Source organism: Wolffia australiana, chromosome 4, assembly GCF_029677425.1.
Source record: "Wolffia australiana isolate 7733 chromosome 4, ASM2967742v1".
Taxonomy (NCBI): Eukaryota; Viridiplantae; Streptophyta; class Magnoliopsida; order Alismatales; family Araceae; genus Wolffia; species Wolffia australiana.
The window spans coordinates 20,652,548-20,670,885 of NC_135838.1; the positions used below are offsets into that span (position 1 = coordinate 20,652,548).

General features: G+C 48.6%; 5 protein-coding genes across 6 annotated transcripts; 2 read left to right on the forward strand and 3 right to left on the reverse strand.

The window, feature by feature from the left end:
- Positions 1-43: 43 nt before the first annotated feature.
- LOC144702309 (S-adenosyl-L-methionine-dependent methyltransferases superfamily protein) lies at positions 44-5,025 on the reverse strand. Of its 2 annotated transcripts, XM_078574313.1 has the most exons (9): positions 4,893-5,025; positions 4,048-4,792; positions 3,839-3,988; positions 3,504-3,774; positions 3,321-3,413; positions 2,489-2,663; positions 2,172-2,417; positions 363-557; positions 44-287 (listed from the first exon to the last, which is right to left on the reverse strand). In XM_078574313.1, the coding sequence occupies exons 2-9, from the start codon at positions 4,777-4,779 to the stop codon at positions 89-91; spliced, it is 2,061 nt and encodes a 686-aa protein (XP_078430439.1). In that variant the 5' UTR covers positions 4,780-4,792; positions 4,893-5,025; the 3' UTR covers positions 44-88. The 2 variants fall into 2 exon arrangements, with proteins under 2 accessions (XP_078430439.1, XP_078430438.1); XM_078574312.1 differs by having other exon boundaries at positions 44-557.
- Positions 4,973-6,202, forward strand: LOC144702311 (Leucine carboxyl methyltransferase). The gene is made up of 2 exons (XM_078574315.1): positions 4,973-5,408; positions 5,488-6,202. Exons 1-2 carry the CDS (start codon positions 4,973-4,975, stop codon positions 6,078-6,080), a joined length of 1,029 nt encoding a protein of 342 aa, XP_078430441.1. The 3' UTR covers positions 6,081-6,202.
- A 332-nt stretch (positions 6,203-6,534) lies between these two features.
- Positions 6,535-13,530, reverse strand: LOC144702312 (plasma membrane fusion protein). The gene is made up of 6 exons (XM_078574316.1): positions 13,312-13,530; positions 13,034-13,141; positions 12,811-12,938; positions 12,572-12,672; positions 7,113-7,172; positions 6,535-6,776 (listed from the first exon to the last, which is right to left on the reverse strand). The coding sequence occupies exons 1-6, from the start codon at positions 13,505-13,507 to the stop codon at positions 6,692-6,694; spliced, it is 678 nt and encodes a 225-aa protein (XP_078430442.1). The 5' UTR covers positions 13,508-13,530; the 3' UTR covers positions 6,535-6,691.
- A 446-nt stretch (positions 13,531-13,976) lies between these two features.
- Positions 13,977-17,574, forward strand: LOC144702313 (uncharacterized). Its single transcript, XM_078574317.1, has 8 exons — positions 13,977-14,117; positions 16,109-16,187; positions 16,397-16,450; positions 16,542-16,633; positions 16,714-16,827; positions 17,080-17,147; positions 17,231-17,342; positions 17,415-17,574. Exons 1-8 carry the CDS (start codon positions 14,064-14,066, stop codon positions 17,508-17,510), a joined length of 669 nt encoding a protein of 222 aa, XP_078430443.1. The 5' UTR covers positions 13,977-14,063; the 3' UTR covers positions 17,511-17,574.
- Position 17,575: 1 nt separating this feature from the next.
- LOC144702315 (uncharacterized) lies at positions 17,576-18,314 on the reverse strand. The gene has a single exon (XM_078574323.1). It carries the CDS (start codon positions 18,312-18,314, stop codon positions 17,652-17,654), a length of 663 nt encoding a protein of 220 aa, XP_078430449.1. The 3' UTR covers positions 17,576-17,651.
- Between the last annotated feature and the right edge of the window lie 24 nt (positions 18,315-18,338).

Sequence of the window (18,338 nt, forward strand, 5' to 3'; positions counted from 1 at the left end):
AAAACCCTAATTCCTGTTTTTTCGTTTTTCAGAGAGAAGAAGACATTAGAATTTAGGACTTTGAATAAAGAATTGACACACGAACAGTTCATGGCCGCCAGGCGGTCTTCTGCGCGCAGATCAGGCCTTCGCCATCCATGGCGTAGGTCATCCTGATCTCCCAGCGGAGGGAGCGGAGAAGGCCTTCGAGCGGGCGAGAGATCTCGACCTTGTCGCGGACGATGATCCAACCGCCGGGCCTCAAAATCCGGTCAATTTCCGCCACGATCGCGACTGGCTGCCTGCATCTGAAGAACACCAAGAACAGGGATTGAGCGGGGAGAGAAGAGGACGGATTTTTTTGGAGGAGAGGGCAGACGAACCTGATCTTGCGCTGGGAGAAGAGGTGATCGGCGTGGAGGAGATCGTAAGATCTGGGGAAAGAGCTGAAAGGCTCGCACCAGTCGTGGTAGACGCCCAAGAGACCACGCTCGAAGATGATCGGGAGGGTTTTCGGGGCTCGGACGGGAACCACGTTCATCACCCACACGCTCAGCGGCTCCAGAGCCGCCGCGAACCTGCGAAGAAGACGGTCAGCGAAGCTGATGACGACTTCGGTTGACGATTTTGTTTCGACGACCGTTCATGAAAGCTTGTAAAGGGATGACGGTTGACGGAAAGACGGCACGGAGAAGTATGCTAGGAGGATGGCATTAAGGGACCCAAGGGAAGGAAGGCATGGGATCTCATTCTCCGAGGTCAGGACGGATGACTGATGCCGGTATAGTGCAGGGACGCAGACGGGACAATTTCTTCGTCCCAAGACGAAAAAATTGTCCCATCCAAGGATACAGACGAATTTTGGGACGAAAATTCGTCCCAGGGACCACCGAACGGGACGGTTATTGTCATGTGGGATGAAAAAACCGTCCATCCAGAGGTCTCGGACGATGGACAGACGAATCTGGGTGGAAAACCACCGGATTCACATCCGACGGTTGAGATGTTGCCATGTGGCCTTGCAATGACAATGTAAATCAAAGTCCCTGTATTTTTATGTGTGTGCAAATGAACGCCCCTCAGAAATAATTGTACATATGTCCCTTTGCGTTCTGTCTTCTCAGTAATTCCCTAAAAAACTTCAAAAAAATCCATATTAATATATTAAAAATATAAATTGAGTTTTTTTCGTCCGGGACAAATTTTTATCCTGGACGGGACAAAAAACCATCCCGATATCACTGGACGGGACGGTTTTTATTGTTGGACGAAACACCGTCCCGTCCTTCGTCCCTGAACTTACTCTGGGTGTCGGACGGCACGAAATTCGTCCCGTCCCGTCCTTCGCCCACGTCCAGGACGATTCGGAACTATAGATGCCGGCAAGGGATGGAACAGAAGGCATGGGCTTTCGTTCTCCAAGGTCAGGACGGATGACTGATGTGGGCAAGGCACGGAACGGAAGGCATGGGCTTTCGTCCTCCGAGGTCAGGATGGATGACTGATGCAGGTAAGGCACGGAACAGAAGGCATGGGCTTTCATTCTCCGAGGTCAGGACCGATGAGTGATGCCGGCAAGGGACAGAACAGAAGGCATGGGCTTTCATTCTCCGAGGTCAGGACTGATGACTGATGCCGGCAGGGGACGGAACGGAAGGCATGGGCTTTCGTTCTCCAAGGTCAGGATGGATGACTGATGCTGATAAGGGACAAAACAGAAGGTATGGGCTTTTGTCCTCTGAGGTCAGGACGGATGACTGATACGGGTAATTCACACATGGGCTTTCCTCCTCCGAGGTCAGGATGGATGACTGATAAGGGACGGAACAGAAGGCATGGGTTTTCATTTTCCAAGGTCAGAACGGATGACAGATGCTGGTAAGGAACAGAGTGGAAGGCATGGGCTTTCGTCATCCAAGGTCAGGATGGATGGCTAATGCCGGTAAGGGGCAGAATAAAAGACATGGTCATGACATAGAACTGACACTGGTAACTGGTAAGGGCCATAATGACGAATGACTGATACTGGTAAGGGACGGAACGCAAGATGGATCGTCATCCAGCAGCTAGTCAGACAAAGATGAGGGATGGAATGGTGGCATGATGACGATTCGGGTTCCGTCCCGATCCGTTTGTCATCCGTCAACGGACCTTGTCGAACAGAAAAGAACGACGGAGAAGGAGATTTATACCCGCCGAAGTTGGCTGTCATGTCCATCACGTTCCTGATCCTCGGCCAGTCGACGCCGAGCCCGGTGAGGTAGGACCGGTTGAGGGTGGCTCGCCACCGGTCCGTGTCGGCCAGGATTCTCTCCTTAGAATCGGCGAGCCACTCAGGGAAGTGATCGAGCCGCTTGGGCCACTCCTCGGGCCAGTCCGAGCCACGTTCCTCAATAGCAGTTGGGATCGTGTGTAGGCAACTTCTGATTGGCTTATACCTGAAGACGATCAATGAGCAAAAATCAGAGATAAAGATTGCGAAATTAATTAACGGGTAAGTGAGGGTTACCATGCAGAGTCTGGCGCTTCGTCTGGCGGACAGAGGGGAGGCTTCTTCGTGCCTCGTAGCTCGTACACGTCGTTGGAAGAAGGTTTCTGGTAAATTTTTATTCCAAATTCGTTTTCCTCGTCGTTTCTCTGTGCAAGGACGTTCCAGCTCAGCGAGGCAGTCCGAGCTGAGAGGCCTGAAAAATCAAGGGATGAAGATTGCGGCATCAATTAAGGTTTGCCCGTTCTGACAATCGTGTCTGATAAATATTAGAGAATTCTCAGACGGATGAAAGATCGTCATCCTGTTCCACCAAGCGGCGTGGACAGCGGATCGTCTGGATTCTAAACACAACCACCGACACTACCCCTCTTACAATAATACCATCCGTTCCACCCCGTCCCGTTCCGTCCAAAGGTCAGAACGGTGGACAGTCCAAACGGTACCGGTACCGTTTGGGACGGAAAAAAAAACCGTGGACGGATGTGTCCCGTCCGGGCCGTCCATAACGGTTCCCTCCAACTTTTCTCATAATGATAATCGATACCGTTACTGTAGATATCATTATCCGCTATCCAGTGCAATCGTATTGGTTGAAGATAAGATTGATAAAATGATTATTTTTAAGAAACAATGACATGCTGTTAATTTGAAATGAGTAATCCTGGATCTACATAACCGTTGAATTCGGTTGAGTCTTCCCCTCAATTTTGTTCATCGATATCCGGTTTCGCTATCGTCATACTTGGAGGATATCTCAGTCCGATATCTATAATTGCATTTTTTTCAGATATCGGATACCGGATATCATCATGCATGAAGTTCAGAGGGTAAGTGAAGGGTGCGAGAAGACCTTCCTCGACGGCGGCATCGCCTTGCTTCAACGACAAGAGGAAGTAGCCGCCGGGTCTCAGAACTCGGTTCATCTCCAAGAGCGGCTTCCCACCTGAATCGCCATCAAAATCCGGCCCCATTATGAAAAAACCCAAGGAAAAAAATCGCAAAGAGAAGCTCCAGATAGATATATGATAGATACCTCTTGAATGCCATGACACACCGCAATCCGAGCAATGTATGGCGTCGAAGACTGCGCTTGGGAAGGGAAGCCGTCTCCTGGCCAAGTTTGCGACTATGGCAGGGAATCCACGCTCAAGGGAGAGCTGGGTCAAGTCTGTCTGATCTACCATCAGCCCTAGAGAAATTGTGAGGACGCCCTTGTCGACAAGGGCACCCACGAAACCAAAGTCGGCGCTCTGAATGTCTAAAACCATTCGGATGTTCTTCCCAAATTCGATGTCCGGTGCTGTCTGACGACAACGGAAGAAATCTTAGAAAAATCTCTACTAACATGGTAAAATAGAAGAAGCTCACCTCTTCGATGAAATCAATGTACCGGGGGCCGGCATCCTCTGGAACTGAGTCGTTGCGGGGGAACAGAAGAAGATCGCCTTGGAGTCTGAGCCATTGGTGAGATTTGATGTAGGCGGAGAGCATCGGATGAGCCACGTTTGGGAAGAAGATCTGCAAACAGCAAAGTTAATCAAATCAAGCAAAAAAGAGAAGAATTTGGCGAGAGTTACCTGAGAACGGCTTTCAGGCCAAGAGATTGGCGGCTTGTAACCGGGAGGAAGATGAACAAGGCAGAGAGGAGTAGGCCTCGGGCAACTCCTCTCGTGGTGACGATGGCCTTGAAATTTTCCAGATCCGGGGACTTCCAGATCGACGCAGGGAATGTAATGCGGACCCTTCTTCGGGCCGCAAGATCTCCAACTGTATCTAGCAGATGGATCGAACACCGGCCCAGGTTTCCCAACGGGCTCCTCCACTGTTTGTTCTTTTTCTTCTTCTTCTTCATCTTCTTCTTCTCTTCCAATCTCAGCGTCGTCGCCGTCTTCCGATTCTTGTTCCCCGATGAATTCCTCTTCACTGACAACTTCCTCGGCTTCTTCTGTTTTCTCTTCTTCTTCAGGGGGGTTCTCTTGTTCTACATCGACTTGGACCGCTTCATTGGGCTTATGGGTATTACCACCGCTCTTGGGAACGTCTTCTCTTTCCTTCTTCTTCGCCGGGGGGGGCTGATTACGGGAGGAAATCGGAGTCTGAACGGAAACCGACGGGCCTTTCACAGCAAGCTGTCCTCGCTCGCCGACATCGCCGAAGCTGCTTCTCCAGCTCGAGACTGCAGAAGAGGGAGACGACAGCGCAGACCAAACGACGGTGAACACAAGCCCTAGAAGGACGGCCACGCAGACCTTGGCGGAGAATCCGACCCTTCTCCGTCTGATCCTCGCCCAGAATTTCGCGATCGCCATAGCTCAACAACACCTACAGAGGAACTGCGGAAGTCAGCCAAGATCTCAAAGACAAAAGTAGACGCCAGATGAAGAATTCAGTTCGGGCCCGGAAGAAAACCCGACCCGCTTACCCAGATCCGAAGCTTCAGCCTCCAAAGCATTTCGTGGCTCTGTTTCTCTCCTCTATCCGCCGCGCAAAGGCCCACCAGCCATGGCTATCTCCTCTTTGAAAAAGATGAACGGGGGAGGGCTTCTCGGACACGCCGCCAGGGAAAAACCCATGTCGGCGGTGGCGGTGGAGCTTACTTGGCCGGATGAGTTGGAGCTTCCCGGACTTCTGAAAGAGGAAAAGGTGAAGTCTTTGTTCGCCACCATTAACAGCGAGTGGAGCGCTCTGCTGCGGTCGGCCTGCCAGACCGCCGCCGGGCGCGCGCTGTGGAAGAAGATCGTCGGCGACCCGCTGGCCGAGATCCTCGCCGGCGAGGACTGCCTCAGAAACCTGCACAAGAAGATCATCGATGATCAGATACGCCGTTCGAGGGAAGTCTCCGGCGTGATCATAGCCGTCCGAACTCTCTGGTTCGACTCCAAGCTAACCTCTGCCGTCGATAACTTCGGCCCTGCCCAGGTCGTCCTCCTCGGCGCCGGTAAAGAACCTCTTTGTCAAAGAACTGAAAAAAAAAAAACCAAAAGAATTTAGGCGAATTAATCGGAGTTTTTCTTCAGGGATGGACACGCGGGCTTACCGGATGGGCTGCTTGGAGCTCTGCAGCGTCTTCGAGGTGGACTTTCCTGAGCTTCTGGAGACGAAGGAAGCGCTCTTAAGACAAGCTCTGGGCTCGGGCGAAGATTCTAGAGTTCGACTGGCAAGAGTTGCCGCGGATATTACCGAGGGAGGGTGGCTGGAGAAGTTAAAGAGAAGTGGGTTCGACCCGGAGAAGAAGACGGTGTGGGTTTTGGAAGGGATTCTGTACTACCTCTCCAGCTCTTGCGCGATGGAGGTGCTAAAGTTGATAGCGGGGAACTGCGTGGCGACTCGGTCTGTTCTTCTGGCCGACTTCATGAACGAGTCCTGCGGATCGCTCTCCGATTCCAACTCGTTTCAGTTTCTCTGTGACTGGCCTGATCTGTTGCTGCCAAGCTTGGGTTTTGCCAAGGCGACCGTGTCGCAGATTGGAGACCCGGATGCCCATTTTGGGTTGATGTATGATCCGGAGAATCTGTTCAACAGGCTGAGGAGGGTGCCGAGGACGTTGCGGACGAACCCGGATGACGGATCTCCTTGTCGAAGGCTTTATCTTGTGGAGGCTTCTGGCTAGGCCACGTGGACTAGCCGTTGAGTCTTGGAGGGGGCCGCCCGATTTATACGCGTCTATACTGCTTCTGGTTCATTTGTAACAGAAAAGATAATTTTAATTATCATGAAAAACATTCATCTTGATGAAGAGAAATCCAACAATAAATTCTTAGCTAGGAAAACTTGCCTCTGGGCGTTGCAGTTGGGCGTCGGTGGTCGAAGGGCTTTGCTCCCGCTTGAAGTAAAGTGATCCAATAAGTAAAAAAATTAGGGTATCAACGAAACCGATTTAGGTAGACCCTTTTGCTATTGAATCTTCATTTTGCAGAATGAAAGATTAGTCGCGTAAGCGAGCCATGAACACTGACCGCAGTATGATTAATTAGAAAAAATAATATTTTCCCAGAGACGTAATTAATATGTTAAAGAGGATAAAGGGGAAGAAGTTTCTGAATAGAAGAGACTGAAGGGCTCAATTATTCGAACGCGGCTGCAGTTACAGCATTTTTCTTTCTTCGCGGTCAACCACAGTAATTGGCATGACAAATGAACATAATCCATGCAGGATTAAAAACCTCAGGAAAAATAGCAGCTATAATACAAGCGAGTTGAAGTGGAAACAGTGAGACGGCTTCAGGCGCCTAGGCAGTCTTTAATACTTTCCTCAAACTTTCCCAGCGCAAAAATGGTATCGTTTAGGCCGACTTTGACCTTCTCCCTGCAAAACATAAAAACAAGGGTCATGTGTTGTTCAACTGCGAAGGTGCTTAAGTTCGAAAATAGCAATCAAAGCCAGCTAAATCTTAGTTTTGCCAGCATAAATATGACACTGGAAAAAGAATTGGCAGCAGCATCAACTACTATGATGGTAACGTAGATTGCAAGTGATTTCAACATAGCTAAATGGGAGGCCATGTCTCGGTGCATCTTAAAATCTTAAAAAACCCCGCAATTTGTTAACTACCAGAACGTTTGATTCTATTATCACATTAGAAGATGAACTAGCACCTGAACAAGAAGCGAGGAAAACCACTGCCTTGGGATTCAAACGTACCTGTCAGTCTCGATTTGCAGATCAGCTTCATTTATCATCTTTCCAAGAAGTGTGAAAGACCTGAAAGAAAAAATTAACACAATGACTGAGCCATTTATTTACATTAATATCTCCGGACAAATCGAAACTTATTCTGAACACAAAATCAAAGTTGCCTTAATTACTGAGCAGTGCTCTTTCGCTTCTTCAAAGCAAAGGTTCCCTTCTCCACTTCATTCTAGTATTATTTGAATGATTTTGATACTAACCTGGATCTAGGCTCGTATCGGAGGGACAGTAGTGGACGAGGCGAGATGGAATTTCCCGGGGTAGAGAGGTGAAACGGGAAGGATCGGAGAGGGGGTCGAGCAGAGGGATAGGGATCGGCCGAGGACGAGCCTCCTGAAGACGTGGTGAGGTAGAGACGATCACGAGGGCAGGGGATTGTAGAGGGAGAGAAGGAGACCAGACCCAGACGAGGAGAGGGGAGACAAGAAGACCTTACTTCAATATACTTCCTCTTCTTGGCTGCCCTCCTAAGGGGAGGGCATCCCTATTTAAAGGAAATACATAATCACCAAATGACTGAAATGCCCCTGCGGGCTAACACGACTAATTTACCCCCTAGGATCCTATCAGATTTCTACACACATTTTTGGATATCGAGGGTGTTTTAAAGAACGATGGGGCTGATTGCCAGGAAGTTGTCTTTGATTCCATTGATAGGAATCTGGGTTGTGTCGGGGAACATGAGATGAAGAATGATAAGAATTGCGATTCTTATCAGAGAGAGGATGGAAAAGGAGGAGAAGATCCAGTAATGAGCATCAGTAGAGGGAGGGTGATACAATCCCCATCATATATAGGGGCAGTCTCGTCATGTTAATCCATAAGGGGAGTTTAGTCATTTGGCACAAATGTATTTCATTTCAATAGGACAGGCCTCCCTTTAGGGAGGCAGCGATGAAATATCAATGCATGGCATTTAGCTATCTGACAAAGTCCATTCCACCGCTATCTTTCCTCTGCCGACGTCCACCCTTTAGGCGACCTCTATTCTGCCTGCCTCTCATCATGTCATAATCCAATCCAGTTCCTTGTCTCTGTGCTGACAACAAATCCCAGCGTCTTCTTCCTCCTTCCCATCCTCTCCCCAATATGAACTTGTGATTTTTTATTACAGGGAAATGCCGGGATGGACGTCAGCTAGAGGAGAGGAGAGGTCCCAGCAAAATGGATGTTGCTCAGGGAAAGGTCACCACAAGCAGGATGGACATCCAGCGGGGCGGACAGAGAGGAAGACCAATTTTGATTAATCTCCTAGTCCAGCCTCCCAAGTGAAAAGCTACAACAATTCAAAGAGAGAAACATTCTAAAACAGTAATGACAAAAACGCCCTCTGAGGGCGAGATTACAAACGAAATTTTACATACAATGGGGATCTTATCAAAGAGGTAGCAGGGAACAATGGAAAGCAGGAAGCTCTTGGATGAGTCTAAAGGGAGAGGAACTGTTAGAATCCTGATGAGATAACCGATTCTTGAAATTGTAGGGTTATAAATACCCCCTTGTAAGGTCATTGGAGGGACTTTTGATGAATGATTACCTTGTGGTTTCTTGGCACAAGTAGCTGCATCCGGCTTTTGTGAGGGCAAGAACTCCCAATTCGGAGGTTGTTGAGAGTTTCTTCACCTATCGCTCTCTCTTACCTCTTCCATCCCTCCTATTTTCCTCTCTATCCCTCATCCTGTTTCTTGATTTTGTTAGATCTCCATGGGGATCGTAATATTGGTATCAGAGCAGAAGTTCTTGCGACCTGTAGCAACAGAGCTGGATTCATATGCCAGCATCCAGCGAAGTCTGCAAACTGTAGAGCAATTTTTGTTGGAATTGATGCAAATGTATCGTCAACCTCAACTGATCAAGGAGGAAAAGAAGATTGCAGCAATCACTGCTGTTTCTGCCGTGTCGGCAATTCCAGCCACCACTGATCCAAGATTCGCAGCTGTCAACACTTCATCTGCAGAAGCTGCATCAGGCTACGCTCCAAGATTTGCCACCGCCAACACGTCACCTGCAGAAGCCACATTAGGCGAAGCTCCAACAGCCGCTCCAAGATTCCCTGCCACAGGCACATCCTCCGCAGAAGCTGCATTAGGCGATGATCCAACAACCACTCCAAGATTCACTGCCGCAAATGCATCACCTGCAGAAGTCGCATCAGGTTACGCCAAAACAGCCTGTGCCGCTCCAAGAGCTGGCACCACTGAAGTTTTCTTTTGGAGCTGCCACAACTTCTACAGACGCTGGCATAATTAATGTTTTATCTGCCACTGTTGCATCCTCTATAGACGCTGCATCAGCCGCCACTCCCAGATCTGCCCCTGCAGAAACTACATCTGTCGCCAATTCAACCACCGTAGCAGTGTTGTCTACCCATGTTCGACCGTGGCCCAAAGCGGATGCCCATCGTGGGTTGATCGCGGTCCGAACGCCCTCCATCGCGGGTCGATCGCAGACCGAATGCCATAAACAGTGGGTTGACAACGGCCCGGCCGCGCGGTCACCGCAGGTCGACTGCGATCTGACCACGCTTCCGCCAAGGGTCGACCGCGGCCCGACTGCACTTCCACCGCGGGTCGACCGCGGTCCGACTGCCAGGCACCAACGGTCCCAACGGCTGCGAGCCCACAGGCCGCCGCCCCGACAGCTGCAGCCCCAACGGACGCAGCCGTGACGGCTGCCACCCTGAGGGTCATCGCCTGGGCTGCCCTGGGGACATTTCGACTCGAGGGGAACGGCGACCACCGCCGCAGCTGTGGGTGCCACGGGCAGTGCCGTCGCAGCCGTGGGCACCGCGGGCGGCACCGCCGCCGCCGTGAACCACGCGGGCAGAGCCGCCGCCACCCCAGGCTCGCCATGGGTGCCCCTCGACCAGGGTGTCTGCCCTAGGCCGAGTCGGGCCTCGAGGTTGAGCCAGTCCTGCCCGGCCCATCACAAGAAGGCCCGCCAGCGTGAGCTAACGGGCCTGCTCCAGGGAGAAACAGGCCGGACGCGGGTTTCCCTTCCCCAGCCGGCCCGACCCTCCCTCAAACGGGCCAAATGGGGCGGGCAACTCAGAAAACGGCCCAATACAAGGTCTCTCCCCAAAACGGGCCCGTCCCCGGCTTCCCTGGACAACCTGGGCTGTCCTAAAGAAGCTACGGAATGCCCTCCATCGGGCCCGATCAGGCCCAGTCATGGCCGCATCGCCAAGGGTCCAGCAACGCATGAACTAGCGAAGCGTTCCTGGCGCCGGCGACCACCCAATCCAAGCAGCACTGCACCAACTTCTGCCTCATTCCATTGCTTCCACCATGGCTGCCGCCTCCGCTGTGACTGCCATTTACCCAGCAGTGCCGCCGCCTCTGCAATGACTGCCGCTTCCTACCATAGACTCTACATCTGCCATGTTCGACGCCCTCCGCCATGGCCTCTGCCTCTAGGATCGATTGGAGAACCCTAAAGGATCTGCCACAGACCACCCTTGACACCATAACGGGTCAGCCAGGGCTGGGAAACTGCTGCAACTGCCGTGCAGCCGCAAATTCAGCAACAGCTTGAGAACAAGCTGTGTTTTCAGGGGGGAAAGTATTGATACGACCCCAACGTATCTAGGGTCTTTTTCATCATTGAGCCCAATAGGGGCATTTAGGTCATTTGGACCTCTTTGTAATTTCTTTCCCCGCCCTCTGTGGAAATCAAGTTGCCAAGCCACCTTCGTCAAGGCGCCACCACCATCATGACGACCGGCTGCTTTTACTGCCACTGCCACCGACACACCTGTAACAATGACTGTCTGTCACAAATTAAGATTCAGGAAACCCATCTGAAGGAACGGACTGCAAAATTGGCCCATGCGCTAAACTTCGGGCCAAAGCAAAGAAATACCTTCACTGGCGACTCAAAGTTGGGGCCACCTCTTGAGGCCCAACAGGGGAATACAATCCATGACCCAGGGCCACAACCGACCCAACATTTTCCTATCATGATCCAGCTGAGATGCTACTGCGGTTAGCTGCCTCTGCACCGCACGTCACTCCATCTACTGCTGAAGTCACCATTGCACAGCCATCTTCTTCCACTGTTGCCACCACTGTGCTACCTGATGTCATCTACCTCCGCCGATGCCAAATCCATGTCCAATTTTGTCTGCCAAGTCTTTCATTTTTGTTGTGGCTGCCACCATGATACACGATAGCACTGCCACTGCACTACCAGGTGGCACCATCCCTGTGGGAGTCATCTCTCTCTATTGCCAGTTGCCACCCAGTTGCCATGGTTGCCATCTTCATGCCACCAGCCAAAGACAGCAATGCTTTCTACATCAATGCCATAGCTGCAGCTGTCTCCATTGAATGCACCTCCACCGAAAACAACACCATTACCACCTTTGTTTTCAAGGCAGCCATTAATGCAATCTACGATTCCAGCTTGACCCATTCCTATGTCAACTGGCAATCAAATAATGGATCTAGGGGATCCTTTTGAACCGCTTGAGGACAAGCTGTCACCGAAGGGGGAAGTATTGTTAGAGTCCTGATGAGATAACCGATGCTTGAAATTGTAGGGTTATAAATGCCCCTTTGTAAGGTCATTAGAGGGTCTTTTGATGATTACCCGGTAATTTCTTTGCACGAGTAGCTGTATCCGGCTTTCATGAGGGCAAGAACTCCCGATTCGAAGGTTCTTGAGAGTTTGTTCACCTATCGGTCTCTCTTACCTCTTCCATCCCTCCTATTTTCCTCTCTATCCCTTGTCCCGTTTGTTGATTTTGTGAGATCTCCATGGGGATCGTAACAGGAACCCAAGAGAGAGGATGCAAAAGAAGGAACATTGGTAATATTTCAACTACTAGCACCCTCAATCACTGAAGAAATGGAGTATAGATTCATACTTCCGAATCAATCTGCTACTGTAAGCTCTCACCTCTAGGCAGAGAATTGTCCCTCACTCGAATATTCATGGGAAGCTGAGAAAGCCGTCTCCCAGGAACTTCTGAATTTTCACACAGAGGATAAGGTGAATCCGCAAGGGGGAGGCGATTTCCACAACAATCCATCCAGAGGTATTCTTTCATTGCGTCCGATTTATACACAAATACCATTAGGCCATTGCCTCTCATCCTGGATTAAACTAAATTATTTTGTTTCCCAAATTGAACTTGGACATAGCCATACAAACTTCGGTTATACCATACAAGAGGTTTCTTCTTCCATAAAATAGTTTATTAATTATTTGATTTCGTCTCACACATAATAAGATAAAGAGAGGGCTTCAGCAGATACGTGTAATTCATATGGATTTATGTAAGCAGGCACAAAGATGAGGTAGGAGCAGTTGTGCTGGATTTTCACAGGCAACTGTAATATATGATCAATATGCTCAAATTTAAGGTGGAGAATTAGAAAGGAAAGCCAGCGACAGAGAATAACGAGAACCTTATGAGCGTATCAAGCTTTGTCTCGGCTTCCAACGTAATAGGATCATACTTATCAAGCAATGAGGCAGCATTCTTCAGAATCAAACGAAACGTACAAACCTGATAAAAAAAAAGGTTTTCGCAACTTGAACTTACGCTCAGAATTTGCAGCATGAAAATATAAATGTAATAAACAATGATGACCACATGAATGATTTGAATCGAACGAATGCAGGAATCCATTGAAAAACAAAAGACCTCAACTCCTGTGCTTGCTTGGAATGCCACAATCGAGCTCCGATCTTCAACAACGCAATCTCTTGCCGCCGCGCTAACTAAATTGCGCACCTGTCCAGGATCCTTGAACGGGGATTCGGGATCTCTGGCTGCCAGCGGAGGACCAAAAAAACTCATAATGATTGGTCGACAGACTTCGACGAGAGCAAGAGATAGCTGGAAGTCAAGTTATGATAATCCATACAGAGAAAGAGATAGGCCGACTGAAGGCTTCGACGAGAGGCATCGATAGGAGCGAGGACGAAACGAGCAGCGTTCTTCTTCTGATCTTTCAACCATTCCTTCGGCCCAGCTGACAAAAGATACAACATTGACATTCAAAATCAAAACACTATTGAAATTCAAAATCAAAACAATACTGAAATTCAAAATCAAAACAATACTGAAATTCAAAATCAAAACAATATTGAAATTCAAAATTGAATCAAAAGGGAAATTGCCATAATGTTATGCAGACTTAACGGATGCCGAAAGAAATGGCCGAAGCTTGAGGACAGCATTCAGAGATGATCAAAGGAACGCTAAGAGAGAGCAGCCATGCGGAGGCACTCCTGCGCCCTACTTCTACTGGAAGAAGAGCTTCTCTTTCGCCTTTCGAAGCCCGGCGAGGTGGCAGCGGAGGTACACTGATGGAGGAGACGACTCGAACTCCACCCATTTCACAATCGATTTGACGTTTTCTCTGCAGAGTTCATCGATTTGACTGTAGCAATGGCTCGGCGTTTCGATCCGATCGACCGAAATATCGATAGGATCGGGTGAATCGCTCATGGAACAACCCATTCCTGATCCGACCCAATGGATCGATCGAGAAAGTAGATCGAATTGATCGATGGGGCCCACCAGAGTTTTTAAAATATAAATATTTGTGAGAAAATCCTCGATCTACCGGTTTACCACGTGGCATAATTCGATTGCATAAACGCCGACCCGTTCGAATGTTCCCATCCGTTCGATCTGTTCGACGATCATGATCTGACCGTTTATTGAATTGTGATCTGGGAATCCAGATCGATCGAATCTCTCGATCGTGTCCGGTTAGTGTCAGAATAAGCCCAATCGGCCCAATACATAAAAAAATACCGTTATAAATATATATATATATTTAAAGTGTAAATTTATGTTTTCACTCCAGAATTATATCACAAGGCCTTCGCATCTTCGGCATCGCGTTGAAGACTCTGTAACAGAGGGGAAATTGGTCTTCGCCTGCCATGGCAGGGACCTTGGCTCGGCAAACTCTTCTTGCCTTACGCGCCCGTCAATTGGTAAGATCTGGATGTCAATCGATGTTGTAGATAATGGATGGTTCCGTATTTCTCCAACTGTTTTCATTTGATCGAGAAAACCCTAGCCATTCTGGATGCCCCTGCTGTGTCAGTGGTGTCTCGGGTCTTTTGTGAATTATTTGATCCAGATAGTTTATGGATAGTTGATTTCAAAAAGGAAATTTGAGCGGGCAGTTCTCCGGTTGTTATGGTTTTAATCATCTGAGAGGGATATCATTGTCATTCCAGCTTGGAGACCTACTTGAAACTTCCTTTTATAATAATTGACATCAGAGATGTTAATTTTTGATTCTATGCGTCTCGTACAGATGCACAATTCTCAGCGTATTCCGCGTTCTCCGTATGTTTCGTCATTGTGCCACCCTATTCTTTGATAATTAATTTATCGGCTCTCCACCGCGCGTTGGGAGACTGAGAGCTTTCTCTGCGTCTTTTCTTGGTATTTTGGCTGGGTCAGTTCACTAGGCATCAAGATCAAGACAGATTGATTCCGCTTTCTTAGGTGATGGCATATATTATTTTGAAGCATCATATAAAATTGTTTGTTTTCTTCAAATAATTCGATATACCCAGTGTATGAAACGTACCTTGATGTAGTTTCGTATTGGGAAAGGTGGAGAAAGGGGAAGGGTAGATGTCCCCGAGGTTGGAGATAGAGTGGAAATGACCGAAGGAAAGTTGGAGAGAGCGTTCTCCGCTCCTTGCTTGAGAATTAAGCAACTTAACCTAAAACACCAATTGGCTAAAATGACCCTAATGAGCTAAATTTCAAAGATACCTTTGGGGGTAAAGGATCGTCTGTGTATTTATTCCATCCCATAGTTTTCATACTTAAAATGATTCCTCCTATTCTTCTGCCCAATTCTCCTTAAACTACCCGGATTACTTTTTACCTTTTCACAAAGTCAAGTGAAACTCCGTGACACTTATCTTTCCCCTCTTAAACTTTTAAATAAAATTTTCTAATATCTTGCATACTTATCCCTAGAATATTAACTGAAGCTTTACCTATACTTGGGAGACCATCCGTTTATACTTGTATTTGTGGGAGTCTGATTCGCTTATTTTTAGAAATAAGAATAGAAAAGAAACCGATTGGGGGGGGCTAGGGATCAGATTGGAGGGAAGCCGGCTAAAGATCTGGTGAGGTGATATCAGGGTTAGGGGATTGCTGGATGGTCGAGGGGACTTGACCTAGATGGAGAGGATCAAGACAGTGAACCAAGCTGCCGACCTTACCTTGATTATTGACTGCCCTCCATGCATGACAAATTAAGCAACCTAACCTATAACACCAAATGGCTACAATGACCCTAGTGGACTAAAATTTGAAAAATAACCTTGGGAGTAAAGCGTTGTTTCTGTGTATTTATTCAATCCCATAGTTTTCATTCTAAAAAGGATTTCTCCTATTCTTCTGCCCGATTCTCCTTAAATTACCCGGATTACTTTTATTTTTTCTCAAAGTCGAGTGAAACTCCGCGACACTTACCTTTCCCTTCATAAAGTTTTAAATAAGATTATCTAATATCTAGCATAGTTTTCCCTAGAATATTAACTGATGCTTTACCACCTATACTTGGGAAACCTTCCGGTTATTCTTATATTTGCGGGAGTCGGATGCGCATCTTTCTAGAAATAAGAAGATATGGGTGTTTTTTCCTTTATCAGATAAGGAATTTTTTGTTAAAGTTTCTGTTCCTTGGGCACTACTTTGGTACCATTTGCACAAGAAAGTCGTTCTATCATGGTAAGACCAATTGATGATGGTGATATTATCATGGTCAGTACAAGAAATAGCAAATTATCTAATATCGTGGGATGTCGCTGAGGGTATTACAGAGGCGTTTAGTTTCTAGAGTTTCTGGTTAGCTGTGAGCAGCGTTATTGCTTTATGGGTCCCTTTATGACTACTGGGGATATTACGTTTTCTTAAATCTAATAGCAATTTTCCTTTACTCATTTCATAGGCCTTAGGCGGTCCGTCTTCGCAGGCGCTGGCTGGTTCTTGGCATCGGTTTGAAGCCCAGCGGTTTTCAACTTTGAAAGGTTGGTCTAGCTGTCTCAATTTTCGTCTGGTTTTATGTTTTGTACTCCGAGAAGTCCAGTTTCGAATCACATTGCTTACTGATCTGATGTCTTAAGCACTTTTCTGACTTGCCGATAAGTTGTGTTTTGCTAAAACGAAGGCGTTTATTTTCCATGGATTTTATTAATGCTTCCCCATATTGATCTGGTTTATACTTGCAATTTCTCAGAAGATGAAGAGAGAGAACAGCTTGCCAAGGAGATATCCAAAGACTGGAGCGCCGGTACTTGTCATCTGGACTAATATTCTCTGGTACAATACATTATTTTTCCTTTCTTGTATTGACTGCGACTGGTGCTTTCGAATTCTTGCAGTTTTTGAGAGAAGTATAAACACGCTGTTTTTAACTGAGATGGTCAGAGGCCTGATGCTGACGCTCAAGTATTTCTTCGAAAGAAAAGTCACTGTAAGATGCATCGCCCACTTTAATATCAATTTTTAAACGGATTTCACGGAGCTTAATCCCAGTGATTGATCTATGTTTAGATCAATTACCCTTTCGAGAAAGGACCTCTGAGCCCCCGGTTCCGTGGCGAGCACGCCCTCCGCCGCTACCCCACTGGTGAAGAGCGTTGCATCGCTTGTAAGCTATGCGAAGCTGTGAGTTCCCTATATTTAAATTTCATTAATCTTTACTTGAAATCAAAAGTCAATCAACAATTCAAAATTCCGTAAATTCACGGTACGAAGTGAACTCAGTTTCCATCTTTCTTTTACAATGTCATTTAAATTCAGATGAATCTTCCGGAAGTCATTTTGTGTCGGATAAACATGACATTTTTGAAAAGGTTCTGGAATGAAGAAACCAAACATTGTAAAAGAAGAGTTAACCATTCTTCTCTGCATGATCAGGTCTGCCCCGCGCAGGCCATCACGATTGAGGCCGAAGAACGTGAAGACGGGAGCCGCCGAACCACGAGGCGCGTACTCTTGCATTTTTTCCGATCTCATCAGGCAAACCGAACTCAATTTCTCTTTTTTCCCTGTATTTTTGTCTTCGCAGGTACGACATCGACATGACCAAATGCATCTACTGCGGATTCTGCCAAGAGGCTTGCCCCGTCGACGCGATCGTGGAAGGCCCCAACTTTGAATTCGCCACAGAGACCCACGAGGTGGGTTTAAACATTCAAACCTCTTCTTCATCATCAATTCCCCATCATTCCAACATCAATCTCTCTACCCAGGAGCTGCTCTACGACAAGGAGAAGCTTCTAGAGAACGGGGACCGCTGGGAGACCGAGATCTCCGAGAACCTCCGATCCGAGAGCCTCTACCGGTGAGACTCACTCACCCTTTTCCCCTTCCAGCCAGCCGCAGAATTAATAAATCAGAACCGTTTCTTCCCTTTCGTGAACTCGGAACTCGGATTCATCCAAAAAAAGAGTTTAAAAAAAAAAAAAAAATTGTTTCTAAAACATAAACTACCCGTCTCGGGGGGCGAAGCGGTAGACGACGACGCCGAGTCTTGCGCCGGGGGGAGGGGGGTCGGCGTGCAGAACGGAGACGTGGAAGGCCTTCCTGGCCTTGCGGAAGAAGACGGCGTCCTTCTTCCACCTTCTCAAATGGGCCATGACGAGCACGGCCCGGCCCACTACCAAGCGCCGAAGAGTCGTCAGCAGAGGGTCGAACAGATGCTCGTGGTAAACCACGTCAGAGGCGAGCACGAGGTCGACCTCTTCCTCGACCGCCAAGTCCTCCTCTCGCCCCCACTCCAGCCGCCGCACCACGGCGGCGCCGCCGCGCGCCGCCACCGCCCCGGCGTTGACCTCCACGTTGAACCGGAGGTTGTCCAGCACGTGGCCCATGTCCGTCAGGACGACGTCGCCGCCGAGCAGCGCGGCGGCCGCGATGCCCACAAGACCCGTTCCCGAGCCCAGCTCGAGGATCCTCAGCCGCGGCGACCGCCCCCGGCCCAGTGACGTCAGCACCCGGTCCGGGTCCCGGTCCAGGAGCGAGACCAGCGACGTGGCCGCCGGCCAGAGCTGGAACGACAGCCCCTGCGACGGCCGCTGCCGTATCGTCAGCGTCTCCCCCAGTGACGTCAGCTCCTGCTCTATCTCCGCCGCCGCTTCCTCGCCCTCCATCTCCGCCGCCGCTCCCTCGTCGAG